The sequence below is a fragment of the Vitis vinifera genome, chromosome 14 (genome assembly GCF_030704535.1).
Source record: "Vitis vinifera cultivar Pinot Noir 40024 chromosome 14, ASM3070453v1".
Classification (NCBI taxonomy): domain Eukaryota; kingdom Viridiplantae; phylum Streptophyta; class Magnoliopsida; order Vitales; family Vitaceae; genus Vitis; species Vitis vinifera.
The window spans coordinates 25,661,540-25,682,929 of NC_081818.1; the positions used below are offsets into that span (position 1 = coordinate 25,661,540).

General features: G+C 33.5%; 2 protein-coding genes and 1 long non-coding RNA gene across 3 annotated transcripts; 2 read left to right on the forward strand and 1 right to left on the reverse strand.

Annotated features, from left to right (window-relative positions):
* Positions 1-6,402: 6,402 nt before the first annotated feature.
* LOC100241260 (small ribosomal subunit protein bS21c) lies at positions 6,403-8,520 on the forward strand. The gene is made up of 2 exons (XM_002268692.4): positions 6,403-6,939; positions 8,196-8,520. The coding sequence occupies exons 1-2, from the start codon at positions 6,488-6,490 to the stop codon at positions 8,308-8,310; spliced, it is 567 nt and encodes a 188-aa protein (XP_002268728.3). The 5' UTR covers positions 6,403-6,487; the 3' UTR covers positions 8,311-8,520.
* A 259-nt stretch (positions 8,521-8,779) lies between these two features.
* LOC100249826 (uncharacterized protein At4g15970) lies at positions 8,780-10,346 on the reverse strand. Its single transcript, XM_010662462.3, has 3 exons — positions 10,073-10,346; positions 9,540-9,902; positions 8,780-9,462 (listed from the first exon to the last, which is right to left on the reverse strand). Exons 1-3 carry the CDS (start codon positions 10,208-10,210, stop codon positions 8,980-8,982), a joined length of 984 nt encoding a protein of 327 aa, XP_010660764.1. The 5' UTR covers positions 10,211-10,346; the 3' UTR covers positions 8,780-8,979.
* A 2,961-nt stretch (positions 10,347-13,307) lies between these two features.
* LOC104881650 (uncharacterized) lies at positions 13,308-14,146 on the forward strand. The gene is made up of 3 exons (XR_787609.3): positions 13,308-13,538; positions 13,678-13,796; positions 13,918-14,146. It is a non-coding gene; the product is annotated as an uncharacterized LOC104881650 (long non-coding RNA).
* The last annotated feature ends 7,244 nt before the right edge of the window (positions 14,147-21,390 follow it).

Below are 21,390 nucleotides of genomic sequence, written 5' to 3' on the forward strand. Positions count from 1 at the left end.
AGAGGCAGTGAACTCTACAGAAGGTCTTATGTGGAAAGAGGCCATTAAGAGTGAAATTGATTCCATATTGCAAAACCATACTTGGGAACTAGTGGATCTTCCACCAGGTTGTAAACCTTTAAGTTCCAAGTGGATTTTCAAGAGAAAGATGAAAGTAGATGGATCAATTGACAAGTATAAAGCAAGACTTGTAATCAAAGGCTACAGACAAACTGAAGGCCTAGATTATTTTGACACATATTCTCCTGTGACGAGAATAAATTCCATAAGGATGGTACTTGCAATTGCTGCATTGAGAAATCTTGAAATACATCAAATGGATGTAAAAACAGCCTTTCTAAATGGAGATTTAGATGAAGAAATCTATATGGAGCAACCTGAGGGTTTTTCAGCTCCAGGACAAGAAAAGAAAGTTTGTAAACTGGTGAAATCTTTGTATGGCTTAAAACAAGCACCGAAACAATGGCATCAAAAATTTGACAATGTTATGCTGTCACATGGCTTCAAAATCAATGAATGTGACAAGTGTGTTTATGTCAAGGATACAGAACATGGATATGTCATTGTATGTTTGTATGTAGATGACATGCTTATTGTTGGTAGTGATGATAAGATGATCACATCTACAAAGAACATGTTGAATTCAAGGTTTGACATGAAAGACATGGGACTTGCTGATGTTATATTGGGAATAAAAATCAAAAGAACATCAGATGAACTCATTTTAAGTCAGTCACATTATGTAGACAAAATTCTTGGAAAGTTTGATAAAGATAATTCTGGAGTTGCTAGAACACTGGTGGATGTAACTCTACATTTGTCCAAGAATAAAGGTGAGAGTGTTTCTCAAGTAGAATACTCTAGAGTAATAGGCAGTCTAATGTACTTAATGAGTTGTACAAGACCAGACATAGCCTATGCGGTTAGTAAACTGAGTAGATATACGAGTAATCCCGGAGCCAAGCATTGACAAGGAATTATAAGAGTACTAAAGTACTTACGGTTTACTCGTGATTATGGGCTGCACTATACGAGATATCCTGCTGTACTTGAAGGATATAGTGATGCGAATTGGATATCTAATGTTAAAGACTCAAAATCCCATAGTGGTTATGTGTTTACACTAGGAGGTGCAGCAGTGTCGTGGAAATCCTCAAAACAAACGGTTATTGCCAGATCCACAATGGAATCTGAATTTATAGCACTAGATAAATGTGGGGAAGAGGCTGAATGGTTACGCCACTTCCTAGAGGATATTCCAAGGTGGTCAAAGCCTGTGCCTCCAATTTGCATACATTGTGATAGTCAATCTGCAATTGGTAGAGCACAGAGTAATATGTATAATGGTAAGTCTAGACACATTCGTCGTAGACACAATACCATTAGACAACTACTCTCAACTGGGGTTATCTCTGTGGACTATGTGAAATCCAAAGATAACATTGCGGATCCACTAACCAAAGGGTTAAATAGAGAGTTAGTTGATAAGTCATCAAGGGGAATGGGACTAAAGCCCATAAAAGAATAAGTCAATACAGTGGATACCCAACCTAGTTGACTGGAGATCCCGAGATCTAGGTTCAAAAGGGACAACTAAACTGTAAAGACTTTGTTAAATCATTGTGGGGATCTTCCCTAGTCCATTCCTATGATAAAATAATGATGCCCGTAAGAGGAAAGGGTAAACTATGCTTTTAATGATCCTTATGCTTCGGAAATCCGAACAGAGTAATGCGGGTTACTCGTGATTAAGAGATCACCTATGTAAGAGTGAAGTGGGGCCGCTTCTAAGGGAATTGAATAGGACACAATTCTTATTAAACTCTTACAGAACCAGGCGTATGTTCATGGCCAAAATGAACATAAAAGTGAGAACTGAAATATGTTAGGAAGATTCCTGTGTGAGATATGTCATCATCTACATAAATGGCAGAACAGTTCAAGGACATCGTGTCTACTGTTTAGCTAGTAGAGTAAACATATTTCTACAAGGGAAGGTTCAAAGGGTAACACCTACCTCTCCTATGCAGGTTTCAACCGTTGTACTCTATCACAAAGTTCATTGTGTCTTAATTTCTTTCATGTGGGGAATTGTTGGAAAAAGGGGATGAATGAAATTAAGTAAATCCATTGAATTAAGTAAATTCATTCATTTTTCCAGATTCTAAGAGTCTCAAGAAGCCAAATTCATTTTGGCTTTCTGAACCTGTCTGTGTTTTTCCCTCCTTGAAGTCTATAAATAGTGGTAGACTTTCTTCCAAAAAAAAAATATAGAAAAACTTTGGAGTATTGTCAGAGTGTTGAAGAATTCCTTCCTTCCGTGTCCGTGATAGAGTTGAACAATTTCCAGTTCGCCGGAGTGGCTACAGAGTGCTGTTGCTGCCATTCGAAGATCGTTTTATCCTGGGAGACAGACGCCTTGCGATTCTCAAAGCACCTGTGGAGAAGGCGAATCTGTTTTAAGGAGATTGTGTTTTCCACAAGACTCGGTCTAATCTTCTTCCTTAATTCTCTGTTTTTTTTTCTTCAGTTTTCTTTTATTTTCTTATGAACTAACCAGTGTGTGCAGTGTGGTTTTCTAACACAGTGTGTATTTATGGTTGGTAAAATTTTTGGATGACTAATATAAGAAATTAGGAGAAATATTACTTTGCATTAATTTCCTAATCCAATTTTTGTCATATTTTAACTCCATTTTTTTTGGTTAAGTTTTAAATCATGTTTATATCTAAAATTATTGTTTGATTTTAAAAAGCATTTTTGAAAAGTTAAATATATTACCCAAATTTCTTTTTCTTCTTCTTATAATAATAATAATAATAATAATGTTATAAAATATGAGATTTTGTACCACTATGGTAACTTGTGGATGATAATCCATAAATATATTTTGTAACTCCCTATAAAAAGAGATACCCCTAATGAAATTTTATTGAGTTTTCTCATGCATTATATTATCTCTTTTTTGCTTTCTTCTCTATTCAAAGAAATAAGAAAGACGTTATTCTCTTTAGAAAAATAGAAAGATGTTTTTCTCTTCAGAGAAATAGAAAGACTTTCTCTCTTCTTTCTCATAAAAAGGTATGTGATAAATTTATATAATAATTTTCTACTTTATTACCATTTAACTCTCTATTTTCATTTATTTTATTCGAATGCATAAATATGTACAATCCCATAACTTAAATTATAAATTATAGGGTGAATTCATAACCAGAAGTTATGAAAAATATGTATAATCCCTATGACCAGAAGTTATGGGATAAATTATAAATTATAGGGTAAATTCATAACCAGAAGTTCTGAAAAATATATACAATCCCTATAACCAAAAGTTATGGGATAAATTTTAAATTATAGGGTAAATTCATAACTAGAAGTTATGAAAAATATGTGCAATCCCTATAACCAAAAGTTATGAAAGATATGTGCAATCCCTATAATCAAAAGTTAAGGGAAAAAAAATTATAAAATTACAAATGCATGACCAAAAATTATGTATATGATCCCTAATTATTTATTTTTAATTATACGGTATAACTGAAAGTTATACCAAACAATATTATATAGTCACAAGATATAAAATAAATAAATAAATGATCATAGTTTGAAGTTATGTACAAATCTATATAATGAAAGTTCATAACTCGAAGTCATGCACAAATATACATAAAATAATCATAGCCCCAAGCTATAAAAAGAAATATATATATATATATTAGGTTTTAATTCCTATTTCATATTTATAATTGATAAATTCTAGGTTATTATATTTTTTAGATATTATTTACTTGAAATATTGTTAAAACATTTTATTAATAGTTTATTATGATAATTGAATTTTTTTTTGATTAATATTATTCTATATATATAATTTTCATTGCAAAATTTGAATTTGTTGCTTTCGATATTTCGAGCAAAAACTATTTATCTTGGGTTCTGGATGTTGAAATTCATCTAGATGCGATGAATCTCAATAATGGAATACACCTAGAGGGGGGAGGGGGGGGGGGGGGGGGGGGAGGGGGGGTGAATAGGTCTTTTATAACAATTTTGAAATTCTCTCAACAAATATTACATAACCTTAGACTATCTTAATGTCAAGAAACTTTTCTTCCAATAACTTTTCAACAAATCATAACATCCACAAGTAAGAATGTATGCATCAACACTCTCCCAATAATTTATCAATGCAAATTACATGTAAATGCTTTAACACTCCTAAAAAATAAATCAAAATGTAGAGTGAGAGAAAGAGATAATGAACACCGGATTTTAACGTGGAAAACCTCCAAAGAGATAAAAAACCACGGACCTATCATCGATTGAAAAACTCCACTATGAAGAATAAAAATTGAGTACAAGGTTTTACCTAGCTCAAGCCAACCAATCCTTCACGGACTACTTGACTAGTACCTTCATTTTCAGCTTCTCCCTTCTTCTTTCGGAGCACACTTGGAGTCCGCACCAAGCTCAATCTCGACCTCTTCTTGAATCCGCACAAGAAGAAAATGGGTATGTACCCAAACCCAAATAGAATGAGAGATTGAGATGTGAATGAAGGAATGAATCAACCCATTTATTGCTCAAGAAAATCTATTAAAAACTAGTTTGGAAAACATTAAGAGAAGTGGATTTTCTTTGCAATCAAAAACCCCAAAATAGGAAAACAAAAATGGGAAAATGAAGAACACTAGGAGTGTGGCTGCTCTCCCCACTTTTTATGCAGTCTTTCTCACCAGAAAATGAGAGAAGATTGATTTTTAAAGTGTAAAAAGAAGCCCTAAATCTAATGACTAAGATTTGATAAAAAAAAAAACATTAGTTGGATTGATCCACCCTTACACCTGGATTGATCCAGAAATAGGGGAATGAAAGCCTTGCACTAAAAACCATTTTTCCCAACTTTCTAACACATTTAAAGATTAAAAACCGGGTTGATTCTCATCTAATCACTCCACACTCGACTACATACCTCGGCTTCTTAGCAAAGTCTTAATCTTCAAAATCAAGTAGTCCGAATAAGAATAGGAAAGCCGAGTTAGGGGACACTTAGGAATTTTGTCCGGAATTACCAACCTAGCTAAACACTCACAAGATTGTACATATTTATACATTCGAAAAAAAGTAAGTGAAAATAGAAAGTCAAAGGTAATAAAGTAGAGAATCATGATATAAGTTTATCAGATACCTTTTTTGTGATAAACAAGAGAGGAAATCTTTTTATTTCTTTGAAAGGAAAGAACATTTTTCTATTTTTGTAAAGAGAAGAACATCTTTCTTACTTTCTTAAAGAAAAAAAAATGTTTTTCTTATTTATTTGAATAGGGAAAAATCTTTATATTTCTTATTTCACTTTTTATTTTTATTTTTCAAAAATACAAATATCCATTGTTTTTTCAAGTGCAAATTTAAATCTTATTACTGAAATCTATTAATGGAAAAAAAGAGTGACTTGATTTAGATAATGATTCTCTTAAAAAATTCATCACAATTTTAATTTTTGTTCTTAATACATTCAATAAAAAAAAAAATCATTGTTTTGCATCAATATGGTTTCCAAAATCTAAGTTAAATTTTTTTTTTCTTGAATGGGTATTCAATTCTTGTCATAATAATTTCAGTTAAAAAATTTATTATTTAGAGATGATATAAGTTTTTCTATATGAAAAAATGGATGATAATTTATGTTTTCATTTTTATTCATTTAATTAATAGAAGGCTATTAATTTCCCCCCTCCAATTTTCGTAGATAGAGATGTCCATGTCATATAAAATTAAGTACTATTTTATATAAATTAAATATAGATTAAAAAAAATTTTGTTCTCCATTTTTAAATTAATTAATTTAAAAATAAATTATTTTTTCCCATTTATAATTAAGAAATAATTTTTTTAATATAAAATAACTATTGTTCTATATTAAATTCAATAATGATTATTATAATGAAAAATCATTTATATTAATTAGTTATAAATTAACAATTTAATTTAATTTAGGAAAAAATTAAATGTTTTCTCAAAATTTTCTAACAAGTTAAATATAATATATATTTAATTTAAGAAATAAATTAATATGATATCTCTTCATATTTACGAAATTTGAAATCTATTATCATCTTATAAGATAAATAAAAATTTATTTATTCCCAAGATTTTAAATTGAGTGAAAACTGAAAACAATTATTTATCGATTAAAAGTATTATTTTTGAAAAGATATTAAGAAGTAATGTTGAGAGAAATGAACATTTACCGAAAATTAAAAAATAAACTATAAAAATTAAAAAAATTATTATTTATTTAAAAATGAAAAAAGAATAGAAAAATAATTTATTTTTATTTTTAAAAATTAAAAATAATTTTAAATACTAAATAAGTTATTTATAAAATAATTTAGGTCCAACGGGTCTGACTCGTCTGACTCCTCACTCTTCCCCTCATAAACAAGGGATAAAGTTCAAACCCAAAAGACCACAAACCTCGTCCATGGCTGCCTCATCATCTTCTTCAATCTCCAACTTCCTCTCCTTCATCCTTCCCTCTAAACCACCCCTCCCCAAAACCCCGCCTCCCAATTTCATCTCTCCTTCTCCCCACGCTGATCCTCTTCCCACCCTTTCCGTTTCAGCACCGCCCCCCTCCCAATTCGACGCTCGGACACCCAGAGATGGGCTGCTTCAGCACTCTTCTTCCTCCGATTTGATGGCCGTTGTGTGCCCATCTCTTGCATACTCCAACACCCTTTTCTTCAAATCGGCCTACAATGTTCAGGTTATTGTGGAAGACAATGAGCCGGAGGAGAAGCTCCTGAACCGGTTCAGGAGAGAGGTGATGAGGGCTGGTGTTATTCAAGAGTGCAAGCGCAGAAGGTTCTTTGAGAATAAGCAGGATGAGAAGAAGCGCAAGACCCGCGAGGCTGCTAAGCGTAATCGAAGAAGGTTTGGGTTCTCTTTCTTTTTGTCTCTCTTTTTCTTTGTTTGGTGGCTGAGAATATCGAGGAAAAGATAATAACTTTTTGAGTGTTAACATGAAACATTCACTTTAACTTAGGCGTATAGTTGTATTAAGATAAGGTTCAATTGACGCTAGGTTTTCGTTTTCTTGAATCCCTTGTAATCGAAATTTAATTGTTCTCCGGACATTATCTCAGCAACCAAATGTTAAACTAGGCCTTTAAGGAAATTGTGCTTTCTGGTTACATTTCATGTTTCTTACCATGTGCTTTCTTCTGATTCTGTATATCTGATTGCAATATCTTTTTCCATGGAAGAATTCTGTTTTTGGGGTACTCTCTTTGGTTGAAGAATTGCTTCCTATTATCACCAGTAGTTTAATCTGGTGATTTTTTGAAGATTTTGCTTGAACATTGTGGTTTTACTGTTAGGCTATTTTGATTTCATAGCTGTTATCTCTGAAAATTCCCTTTATTTTTTTTCTGAGTATTGAAGATGATGTTGCATGTACCATGAAAATTGAATAGAGCAATTGTGTTTTACATTGGGTTGGAGCTAGAATGAGGCCAGAGAGGAAAATTGTAGCAATCTTGATTTGGTGAAATTAACCATTTCAAATTTGCACCTTCACCTGCAATGGGGGCTGCCATTTTCTACCTTGACCACAATACATTGATGGATTTGTCCATATGATTATGTGTAGGTTAAAGTTTTCCGGGTGACATACCTATATCCAGGCCTTTTAGCTTTTGCTTCCCTGGGTTGCTTGATTAAACTTTTTGTTTCCATATTGGATTCCAATGTAGGTTATTTTGGTCCAATGAGATGAAACAACTAAGTCAGCACTTGGGTTGTGTTTGGTTCCCGGAAAGTTGAGGGAAAATGCAAGAGAAAGAAAATAAAGAGGAAAAGTAGAAAGAAAGAAAAATTGAAGGAAAATAAAAAATAGATTTGAAGTTTATGAATTATTTTCATATCCTATTTCAAACTTATTCAACTTATTTAACTCTTCTATATGAAAATTAAATAATTTAAAAGCATATAAGTTTGTTACTAATTTTGATTATATTTGACTTCATTTCGTATTTTCCATAATAAGACCAAATATGAGAAAATCATTTTCCTTAACATTTTTTTTTCTTAATATTTTATGAGAACCAAATATAGCCTTAGGAAATTCGTTTGTTAGATCTCCATTGGCAATGATTATTTACTGCTTGTCTGTTCGACTTTGTCACCAGGCGCCCCCAATCAAGATTTTCAACACAAGATAGCAAGCAAGAAGGCTCCAAGAACAAGAAGGATGATGACGAAGAAGATAACTGGGAAGTTCCTGAAGGAGAACTTCCTTTTTGACTGCCCTTGGCTCTCCTTTTTCCCTTGTTGGTTTCCTTTTTAATTGTGGCTTTGTGACAGGCAGTTGGTTCATGAAAGTGTCATTGGAGACTCATGTTCTTTAATATGCCCAGTAAATGACTCCTTTTTTTCTTTTTGCACTATAAAGTTTGTAGCTTTCATCCAGAATTTGAATGCAAAGCACTTGTACTGCAGGGTGGTTCTGATTTATCTTCCTGAGGTAGAATAAGGCAATTGCCATTGGAAATAGGGTTGGATGTTTGGGTGGGAGAAATAGTCAAATCTCTTCTTGTCCCAATTGGCAAGGGGAACCAGATGGGAAGGCTTTTGTGAACATAAATGGCCCTTGCCAAGATGGGAAGGCTTTTATGAATATAAATGGGCCAATGAAGGAAACAATGGGTAACTGAGTTTACCTTTTCACATGAAATGGGATTAAGAAGGGAGCTTTCATAGCAGGTCGCACGGATAAACTGGGAATGATGCCAGGTATTTAGGCCCTATTTGATAATTGAACAATTGAACAATATTTATCATAGGAAGGGAGTGAGTCATCACAAAGAGGTTTCACTCTTATGTGACATATTCTTGTGTTCTAATTGATGTTCTTTGCAAGCCAAATCTTCCAAGGAAAACACATATGGGTTGAGTTTGGGATAGGGAATTATTCTATTTCTCCTTACATTTGCTTGGAACTCTCCATGAAGAACCCGGAGTCGAAAGACTGGTCATCGAGTTTCTCCAATCATCAAGAACAAGCCTCAGATCATGGACCTTGCTCTCCAAATCCTCACAGCAGTTTGCATGCATGGTATGCACCTGCCTCATATCCTTGTTTGGCTGACAAAAGCCACTGAAATGAACTGTGTCCAGATATTTAATCCGCACTCTCAACCTGAATTGGGCAACCTCATCCTCTTTGATCATCTCCAATACGGATTGAGCATCATGGTCGGGATGCAGAACCATTGCCACCTCCCAATATTTCAAAAACTCGACTGAAATATCAGTAGATTTCACAAAAAAGAATCCTCTATCTGCCTTGTTGCTTGTACTTTTTGGGTCACCTGTATAGACCTCACACGCAATCGTGAGGTCTTGAATAGGGTCAACGTACAGAAATGGATTCTTGAGCCACATCACATCCGCATCCTGCAGCCAAAGTTCAATGCAATACTCACAAATCACCAGTGAGTTGAGATGAGTCCATGAGCAACAAAAGAACTTACCGTGAAAACAAAATTGTAACCCAATTCATCGACTTCACCCAATAATCTGATGGTTCTCCGACCAAACTTAGAGCGATCTGGATGCATCAATGGCTTCCTGGCAACGAAGTCTTCTGGGGTCGGAAGGGGGAAGCAATGGGGATGCATGGCCTTGCAATATTGAAAGGCTTGATCATCAGTAGTGACAATCACTAAGTGATTCAAGAGCTTCTTGGTTCCAACACCAACTTTGAAGCTCTCAAGGAAGAGTTCGAGAACAGAGCCTGGCCTCGCCCAGGCTTGGTCTAGTATGGTCAGTATGACAGTTCTGTCCGGCATTGATGCTTTCCTTAACAATTCAACCAACTTGGGAGGATCTATATTCTGGCAAAACACAATACAAACATCAGTTTTCCTCTGTTGTAAGTTCTATTCACATATTGGGCCTTTAGAATTACTTGTATACAGAGTCGAGTTGATCATCATGTACCAAACAAACAAAGAAAAAAGAGAAAGAAACCCCAAGAAAATCAATAGAAAGACGGATATCTTACAGATTGATCCTTTCCAAGCAAGGATTGCCCATTCCCTGGGGCTGAATTAAAAGAACGAAACAGAATCAGACAAGCAAAGATGACAACCGATAAGAGTAATAGAAGACGTGGGGGATTAAGTTTCTTCATCACTAGCATCTTTCTGGGTCTGTGGATGAACTTTGAAAAAGTTTTCCATGGTCTTCATACAAAGATTATATATTAAAACAGCATTGAAGCTGTAAATGGTGATATGGATATGGTGTGGCATTTCTGCCAAACTAGAAATTAATGACAAGAAAGGTAATACAAATGGGAGGGATTTCTTTCGATATCATCTGATCATCATTTGCTAATATATAAAATAATAAAAATAAAATCTATATTTTCTTTTTTTAATAATTTACCAGTACTAAAAATATTCTTTATTGATTTTAATTACAAAAAGTATAAAATAAAAATATTTTTACCAAAATAATCGAAGTGGGATTTCAAATAAATCAAATATTGAAAATTCAATCCTCAATTCTTTGGTTTTCTCACAGGCTTCAGTCTGAACAATGTGTCAACCAACAGCTAAATGAAGAAGATCGTCTGATATGTTTCTAATTCCTAAGTGATTATCTACTTGCTTTGTTATCTTTTTCCATCCTTGTTTGTTTGCCTGATGAGAAAATTAATAAAACAAACAGTTGGTTTTAAATTCGCAATCAAATGGTTTAATATTATTTGGTTTTCATTTCCAACAAATGTAAATTTGGCCTTGGTGTGGCCAAATAGTTGCAACTAATAGGTTGGTGATATAGATTGTGTTTGGTAGGGGCTTTAGGAAACACTTTTACTTGCAAAAGTGTTTTTGATAAAGAACTAGACGTGTAATAAAATTTAGAAAACATTGAAAGTTTATTTGACAATGATTTTAAGAAATATTTTTAATCTTAAAAGTGTTTTTAAAAAATAGTTAGGTGTATGACAAAATTTAAAAAACACTTCTTAAAATATGAAAAATCACTTATAATATTTTTTTTAAAAAAAAATACTTGATGTATGATTCTTCTGATAATATTTTTACTAAAAATACTTTGAGTCCAAACACTTCCCGCGTAAATGCTTCTTGTTTAATTTTTGCAAGTATATCCATATACTTGTTATTATCCTATAAACTAAGTTTATTATAATTTATAAGAATATTTAATTGATCATAAATTATATGTATCTAATTATATATTAGATCTCTTAAAATTCACATGTTTCTATTTTTAATATTTTTTTTTCAAATAAAAAATATATTGCTTTTCTATATTTGGTATTATACAAAAGATCTCATTTATTTATCATTATCGGAAATTTGTATGCTAGATGATTATGATATTTCACATCTATATAATTGTCTTAATTATATAAATATATTTTAAAACCATGAGAGTTCTTCGAGTTTAAAGTAGACAACACCTATACAAGTCAGAGTGGGTCAAAGGGTATCATAGTCAATCTCCAACTTCGGTATAAGAATTTGTTTGACCACACAAATCCCATGAGATACGTCGATGATATTGTGTCTTTATGGAGGGTGATTGTAATATTTTAAATAGGGAACAACATTGTGTTATACATATAGACGCGTTTTAAAGCTATGAAAATCTTTAGAACCTAAAATAAATAATATTTATATAATTAGAAGTCCGTAATTATATTTTTGCTTCCATTTTTTTTGGCTCGGGGTTGTAGAAATTTGTGAAAAGATTAAAATCTGTGGTTTCTTTTCTTGGCCTGACCATGAACAATCAATAAGAGGATTGAACGAAAACATTTAAACATTTTAATTGAAAAATATTAACTAAAAGCAATTTCTTTTAAATACACTTTTAAGTGCTTGATACCCAAAATCTATTTACAGACAATCTCTAAAAAGACCGGTCCTCGGGGGTTCATGAAAACTCTAAAATATTGTAGGCTCACCTAACCTTACTAAGCCACAAACAAATATACAAAAATTCTTTACACAATTCTAACTACTCCCACCCAGATTTGGATATGTGAAGATGCATTTGGGTTTCTCGATGGAAGCTCCTGTCTTGAGGGTCATTTTCTGCCAGAGTTTGAAAAAGATGAATAGCAAGTCCTTACATCTGGAATTCTTATCTTCATTTCGACAAGAGTACTAGTATGACACTACACTAAAGAATTGGTTATAAAAATTATGGTTCAAAACATATGTGATATCAGCATAGATCTCCATTTGTATGTGATGTTGAAAGATATGTATTGAACATTTATAGATACCAAAGGAATATTGATGTTGAACTCTTTAGGATGGTACCAGTTTTCAGAAAATTTGACAAACATTTAACACCACGGTTTTGGTGTGTTGGGTTATTCTGCATTTTTTTTTTTATGAATACATCTAAGAGAGTGTATCGAGTGAGAGTGCTTTTAAAGAGTTTAAGCTTGTTCCACATCTGAAATTGAGATTCCCTTAGCCTCATGGAGTTGTGGAGAGAAGTGAGGGAGCCTCACCACGACCCCCCCACCCCCACCCAAGGGGCCGATGCCTCCGGGAGGGAGGCGGTTCAGCCTTCATAGGAGAGACTTGCTATATTAAGTAGCTATTAATTTTGTTAGGTCATTTGTTGGTTGGTATTGCATTTCTGGCAGTATCAAGTAGCTAGGCTCTTTCAGTTCTAAATGCTCAGCATAACCCCGAAAGCACCAGGAAGTTTCCTATGATATTAATGAAAGTAGTCTCTGTTGGAAGTTAGTGTCTACTTGTAGAATTTTTGTAATGAATCATGGAAATCATTTGTAGAGAAATAAAATGAGAAAACTATTTCTAAGATGTAAAACCTAAAAGTAAGGGCATTCTTGACATTTTTACTCCACACAGGGCTATTGTTAGTTTGTTACCACACTTGGTGGTATTTGTTTTTTGGTTGAATAGAAAAAACTAAAATATTTAACTTTTTTTATTCAGTTAAAAATAACTTATTGATATCATCAAACATAATTAAACTGAATTTATTGATAACAAGTTTACTTTAATTACGTTGGATGATGTCAACAGATTACTTTTAACTGAATAAAAAAAGTAAAATATTTTGACTTTTCCATTCAGTAAAAAAACAAACACCATTTAGTCATTCTAACTATTACTTTAGGTTTTATCACTTAAACATAATTTTTCCCAATAAAATTAGAGAATGGTGGTTGAAAAAGGTTGTTGAGCTTACAACTTTTTTTGGCCTTTCACCTTTTTTTTTTCTCATTTTCTCTCTCATGCTTCCAGTGAAACCCCTCATAATCCAAAAATGGAGCGTACTTAGGTTCCTTGCAGCTTTATTTTGTGGAGAGGTAGTAGGTGTCATTCCTGAATTCACTGTGTTTATCAGCTCCAGGATGATATTGGAGGCTCTTGAAAGCAATTGGAGATACTTGGGTTGCTGAGGCCTGAGCCGGTCAGCAAAGGCCAGACACCGCCACACCAGTAGAGGTGTTCACATTTTCTACTTTCAGCAACAAGAATATTACATTATGTTTACCTCTGAATCACCTTATGATTTATATATTCAATATTCTTGCTCTCTCTTCTTCTGAAATGGGCTGATAGCAGATTACTTAACCTGAAACAGGAATATATGGAGAATTTGGTTGGATTGGGCACAAAGGAAATAGAGAGAGTGATGGTACTTGCAGTCACAAACAGGCCTTTTGATCTTGATGAGGCCATTATTAAAAAGTTTCCACACCGGTAAAACTTTCAAATGGCCCTGCTTGATGATATCTTTCCATGACATGAAATTCTAGCAAATACTCAAACCTTTCAGTTTAGCATATGTCTCAGCACTTTAACAATGGTTTATGTTCTGCAGATTGATGGTAGGCTTACCAACACACAAAGCAGAGGTAATACATTAAGAGGCATGCAGAGGGGGCAAAGGAATAATTGTCTCCTGAGTCTGATTTGGTAGAAACTACAAATATGATAGAAGTGTTGGAATTTTTATGTGTGGACTTACATAATTAATTTGATAATATCATAAATCAGTGTTAATTTATTTTTGCATTGTGGTCCATAATGGGACTGGACACATATTGTTGCTTGATTTTATATGGGCTCACCCTAATTCACTTGACTGGCCCATTAAGTCAAGTCGTCCAATTAAAATGTGTAATGTGCAATATATATATATGACTTAATGGGCCAGTCAAGTGAATTAGGGTGAGCCCATATAAAATCAAGTAACAATATGTGTCCAGTCCCATTATGGACCACAATGCAAAAATAAATTAACACTGATTTATGATATTATCAAATTAATTATGTAAGTCCACACATAAAAATTCCAACAATTCTCCCACTTGGACTACATAATCAAACATCACAACATATACATAATCATAAATCAATGTCCCATAGAATCTCATCAAAAAATAAATAATCAAAAGCAATCATATATGCTTCATTGCTTGATTCATAGGGAAATGTACAATAATCGCAATCCTTTCAACAATAACATAGTATTACAATACCAAAAATTGGCTCCCACTAACTTAATACAACCTAGGCTTCCAACAACCCCATTTGAGATACATGTTCCTGAAACGCAATTATGGGTAAGCCTTTTGTTAATGGATCCGCCAACATACTTTTTGTGGACATGTGTTCAATATCAATAAGAGACTCTGCCACTTTCTCCTTAACAAAATAGAACTTTACATCAATATGTTTGGAGTGAGAAATACTCCTAGTGTTCTTGGAGAAAGCAACAGCTGCGGAATTATCACAAAATAATTTCAGCGGTCTAGAAATGGAGTCAACAACTCCTAAATCTGAAACAAAATTCCGCATCCACATAGCATGACAACAAGCCTCATAACATGCCACATACTCTGCCTCCATAGTTGAGGATGCTGTAAGTGTCTGCTTGACACTTTTCCAAGATACAGTTCCTCCTGCCATCATAAAAATATAGCCCGTAGTGGATTTCTTATCATCTATGCAGCCAACAAAATCAGCATCACAAAACCCAACTACATCAAGTAAGCTGGTGCGTTGATATGTCAACATTAAGTCCTTAGTTCCTTGCAAATACCTAAGGACCTTCTTAGCTGCTTTCCAATGTTGACTTCCAGGATTGCTCAAGTACCTTCCCAACATGCCCACAACAAAAGCAATATCAGGGCGTGTACATACTTGAGCATACATAAGGCTGCCCACCACAGATGAATAAGGAATGGTCTTCATTTCCTCTCTCTCATCATCATTTTGAGGACACTGAGCCTTTGAAAATTTATCACCCTTCACAATTGGCGCTTTAGTAGATTTACAGTTGTGCATATTGAACCTCTTCAATATCCTTTCAATATATGCTCTTTGAGACAATTTAAGCACTCCATTAGCCCTATCACGAAGAATCTTTATGCCCAAGACATAAGAAGCCTCACCAAGATCCTTCATGTCAAAATGGGTTGACAACATGTGCTTTGTCTCAATCAACAAGTCAGGATCATTTGATGCGAGTAGTATATCATCAACATATAAAACAAGAAATATGTAACTACTCCCACTGACCCTCAAATATATGCATCTGTCAACTGTATTTTCTTTAAAGCCATTTTGGGTGATAATCTTATCAAACTTCAGATACCACTGCCTCGAAGCCTGTTTAAGACCATAAATGGACTTATTGAGCTTGCAAACTAAATCTTTCTTTCCAACTTCTACAAAACCAATAGGTTGCTCCATATACACCTCCTCATCCAAATCACCATTCAAGAAAGCTGTCTTGACATCCATCTGATGTAGCTCCAAATCAAAATGAGCTACTATGGTCATAATCACTCTAAAAGAGTCCTTGGTCGACACAGGTGAGAAGGTTTCTTTGAAATCAATTCCTTCTCTTTGACTATAACCTTTAACCACAAGTCTAGCTTTATATCTCTCTATTTTCCCGCTAGAATCACGTTTGGTCTTAAAGACCCACTTGCACCCAACTGGTTTACAACCATGAGGCAATTCAACCAAGTCCCAAACACCATTCATATACATAGAATTCATTTCATCATCCATGGCTTCTTTCCAAGATATGAATTGAGGACAATGAATTGCTTCTTGGTAAGTGACTGGATCAGCATCATAACTATCATACTCATGCTCCTGCAAATAAACCATATAATCATCTGAAATAGCCGGCCTACGAACCCTCTGTGATCTTCTCAAAGGAACCTCATTAACAACAGTATCATTTACAGGAAGGTCGGATTCCACTTGATCACCATGCTTTCCTTGATTAGTGGCTGGCTGTTGGACAATAGGAACATCCATATTTGGAACATGAGATGTAGGAAAAGGAATCACAACATGCTCTTCTCCAAAAGGTATCTCACGAGGCACAAAATTTGGATCAACATTAACTTCATCCTCAAAATATACAGCCCTGTCTGATTCAATGATCCTGGTGGTATGAGATGGACAATAGAATCTGGAACCCCTTGATCCAATGCAATAGCCAACAAAAAAACCACTAATGGTTTTAGGATCAAGTTTCTTTGACTGTGGGTTATAGGGCCTAACCTCAACCTTACATCCCCAAACATGGAAATGGTGAAGGCTGGGTTTCTTTCCTGACCATAGCTCATAAGGTGTCTTAGGCACAGACTTACTGGGCACTTGATTCAAAATATATGCCGCAGTCCTTAAGGCTTCACCCCATAGAAATTCTGGTAAAGAGGAATTGGACAACATGCACCTCACCATATCTAACAATGTGCGATTCCTCCTTTCTGCAACCCCATTCTGTTGAGGAGTGCTTGGCAATATATATCTCGCATCAATGCCACATTCCAAAAGAAACTTAGCAAATGGTCCAGGATTCCGTCCAGTCTCATCATATCTCCCATAATACTCGCCACCTCTATCAGACTTCACAGCTTTAATGAGCTTTCCCAACTGCAACTCCACCTTAGCCTTAAAGGCTTTGAACACATTCAGGGAGTCAGATTTCTCATGGATTAGTTCAACATAACCAAATCTAGAGAAATCATCAATGAAAGTGATGAAATATTTATAACCCCCTAAAGCAGTTGGTGACAAAGGACCACATATATCTGTGTGGATCAAGTCTAAAGTACTTCCACACCTATCAATCTTCTCCTTTCTGGTCTTTGCTGTCATCTTCCCCTTTAAGCAAACAACACAAGTTTCGAAGTCTGAGAAATCAAGATTAGAAAGCACACCATCTTTCACCAATCTCTCTAATCTTTGCCTAGAAATATGACCTAGGCGTTTGTGCCACAACATGGAAGAACTCAAATTCATTCTAGCACGCTTGCAACCAACAACAGAATTAACAGAGGATGAATCACATAATAAACCATGATGCAAACTGAGACTATAAAGATTTCCAAACAAAACACCATTGCCAATTAAGACTGAGTTGCAAAAAATATCCACTTTTCCACCTCCAAAGTGAAAAGAATAACCATGTCTATCCAAAGAAGATACAGAAATCAGATTCCTCCTAAGTGAGGGTATGAAAGCCACATTGTGTAACAACAAAAAACTTTCTGTGATCAACTTCAGCTTTATCATGCCAAAAAATTCCACTTTCACTTTGCTTCCGTCACCCATATACACACATTCTTCATGCTTTGACGACTTCTTTCTGTTTGTCATCTCCTACAAAGAATTAGTGACATGAATAGTGGCACCAGTATCTAACCACCAAGAATTGACATGAACATCAACAATATTTGTCTCAATCATGTTTGCATTCAAATTAACCACAACCACAATTTCACCTTTCTTTTTCTTTTCTAGCCAATTTTTAAATTTGAAGCAATCAACTTGCTTGTGGCCAATCTTATGGCAAAAGTTGCACTTCCCTTTGAATTTCTCACTCTTTGCAGCATTAGAAGAAACAGATGCGTTGGAGGTTCCTTGATTTGAATTCCCTTTCCTCTTGAACTGCTTAGAGCCTCCAAAATTCTTGTGTGGAGGTTTTTTCTTCACATTACTGGCTTGATTTGTTACAAGAGCAAGGGAGTGAGTCTCATTTTTCTTCAATGAGACTTCATGTTGCACTACAATGGACATCAACTCCTCCAGAGTCCATTCTTCCTTCAAGGCATTGTAAGTCAACTTCACTGCATCAAAGGAAGCAGGAAGAGACTCAAGTATCAACCATTTCAGAAAATTTTCACCCAACTCCACTTTCATCTCATTTGCCTTGTTGAAGTAGTGCCTCAGCTTGATGATATGATCCCTAACCCCACTAACTCCATCATATACAGTAGTTGTGAGAAGCTTCAAATGAGTTGCCATTTCAGCCTTATCAACTTTGGTATAATTGGCCTTCACATATTCCAAGAAGTCTTTGGCCCTTTCCGTCTTTGGCCAGCATTCTTTGATAGATTTATCCATAGTGTATTTCATCACCATCAAACAACTCCTGTTGGAGTGCTCCCATCTTTCATAAAATAATCTTTCATCTGCAGAGCTCACATCAGTGAGCTTACTTGGCTCATCAACCCTCAAAGCCAAATCCAGATTTTGCAGAGTCATGTGCACGTTAAAGGACTCAAACCATTCTTCAAAATTATTTCCAGTAAGAGGTTTGATGGCAGACAATTGTAGAGAAATACCAGGATTGCTGGTAGCTGGAAAATAGCAAAATTCAACAGTATGCATGTTATTATAATATCATGCATTTGCTAATTTCCATAATTTCTCAATTTAGCAATAGCTTGGAATTTTAAAAATTCCACGGCGGTAAGGACAACTAATTAAATATTACAACCAAGATGTACTAATTTTATTACCGAAAGGGCAAAGAAAATTAGTACGGTTCATAATATACAATTAATTTCCTTCATCAATCTAAGCATCCTACCAAGCATTGTTATCATCGATAGGATAATTACAATACCCGTATGGATCTTAGTAATCACAATAATAAAGCGATTAAATGTGGGAGTTAAATTATCTCAGCAAAGACAATTTGACACATATAGGGTCACGATAGGCAACCACATATATGTTCACTATTGTCATGAATAAAATTCAAAATATCTTAATTTTCACAATTTGACACACTTAGAATTGCGATAGGCAATCACACAAGTGTGTTTCATTGCCTCAATAAATTGAAATATTTAACAAAATTGACATAGGACAACATTATACCATAAAGAACAATAATAATAATAATTGTCCCAATAAAGTCAAATTTAACAAAATGCATAATAATTCTAGCATATGCACAATCAATCCAAGAATACCAAGGCAACAAACAAAAAAAAAAAAATTTTGTTTTTTGTTTTTTTTATGACGTCATGATGACGTCATCACATCACTATTCATATTCTCCTCCAGCTGAGCACGACCTGGTTCTGGAGAAGAAAAAAAAATTTTTTCCGCCCAAAATTTCACGCATTTTTCGTCAAAAATACATAGATTTCCATCTTAAAACATCAATTCTTCAATCCAAACCCAAAAAATTGCACAAAAAACGCATAATAGCAAGAACCAAACAAGCCCTAATTTTCGAAATATCATCAAATGAGCTCCAAAAATCACAAAATTTGATGGGTTTTGCTCCAAACAATATTCTCTACAAGTTTCCAACAACAATCGGGCTTGAAAACAGAGAATCGACATCAAACGAGAAATAAAATTCCAAAAAATGGCTTCCACCACAGGAAACGGGAAACCCAAAAATTAACCCAAAATTGCAGCTCAAATGTCAATCATGCTTGCTCTGATACCAATTGATGAGAATTTAAATTGCATAGGATCACATGTTGACAATTAAGCATGCATTTAACAGCAAAATTCAATCCGTTACCTTGGTTCGTGCTTTGGGAAGCCATTTCTGCTCTCCTTTGATATCCAATAATCTGCTTTCCGGGTGCGTGATCGCTCATTCTCGGACCATCACGCACCCGGAAAGCAGATTATTGGATATCAAAGGAGAGCAGAAATGGCTTCCCAAAGCACGAACCAAGGTAACGGATTGAATTTTGCTGTTAAATGCATGCTTAATTGTCAACATGTGATCCTATGCAATTTAAATTCTCATCAAGAAGGAGATCCTGGGAGTGATCTCAAGGTTCATATCTGGGTTTCTTATTTATTTGTCTTTTAAATTTGAAGTTTTTATGCCTTTCAAATTTGGTGCAGAATCTTTGTGTGGCACTGTGGCTGCTGCTAACTGTCCACTCAGAGAGTTGTTGGAAGAGGAAAAGAAGGTTTGGTTTCCTTTCCTTGCTAAAAGAGAAGGGAAAAAGAAGTTCATGTATTTTTGTTTTGAATCTAAATAGACTTTGACTCAACTCAAGTTTAATAAAACTTAATCTTATGAGTATTAAGTTGTTTGATTTTATTAATATTTGAATTCTATTGGATGTTAAATTATGTTTTAATGTTATTATATCTTAAATAAATATTTTTGATCCTTGAAAAATAATTATTTTTTCTTCTTATTTTAAAAAATTAAGATGTGGGCATTTGAAAATTAATAGTTTAAATAAATAAGTAATTTAATATATTTCCAAATATTTTAAATAAAAAATTCATTATATTATTATTTATATAATTTAGATAAAATATTTATATAAAAAAAAAGAAATTTAACATATTTATAAACATCTCAAAATACCAAAATGGGTTACAATAACGAAAAGTAATAAAAAGATGAATAATGTAATTAATTAAGAAATTGACAATTTTGTAGTAAATAATGTTTTGTTAAAATTAATTCATTAATTTTTTTAATTTTTAATTTAGAGAATTAACACTCAATTCTAATTTAATTTTTTTAAAATCAATTAAAAATATTGATTTTAATGGATATTTGGATGAGTAAAATTTGTTTTTTTTTTTGGGGGTTTTAATTGGAGAAATTTTATTTGAATTGATGAAAAGAGATGTATTTAGAATTTTTCTTATTATGTTATGATATTTGAAAAATGTAAAAAATAAAAATGATTTTAGTTCCTATCTTTAGGATTTGAATGTAATTGTTTTTGTTTTTAAACGAAGAACTTACAAAAATTTATGGAATTTAATTTTATTGAGAATTAAATTAGTTTGTGAGGTAAAAATAATATTTCAATTAAATATATTTATGACTTAATTAAGCTATTCATTTAAAAATAAATTTAAAATGTGTCAATATAAGTTAAATAATTTAAAAATATGATTAAGTTAATAATGAGATTATTAGATTGATGAATTTGAATCAAATTTGAGTTATGTAAATTGACTAAAAAATATATATTTATTAAATAATTTATACATATGAATATGAATTTAATCCAAATCCATTTATATTCAATCTAAA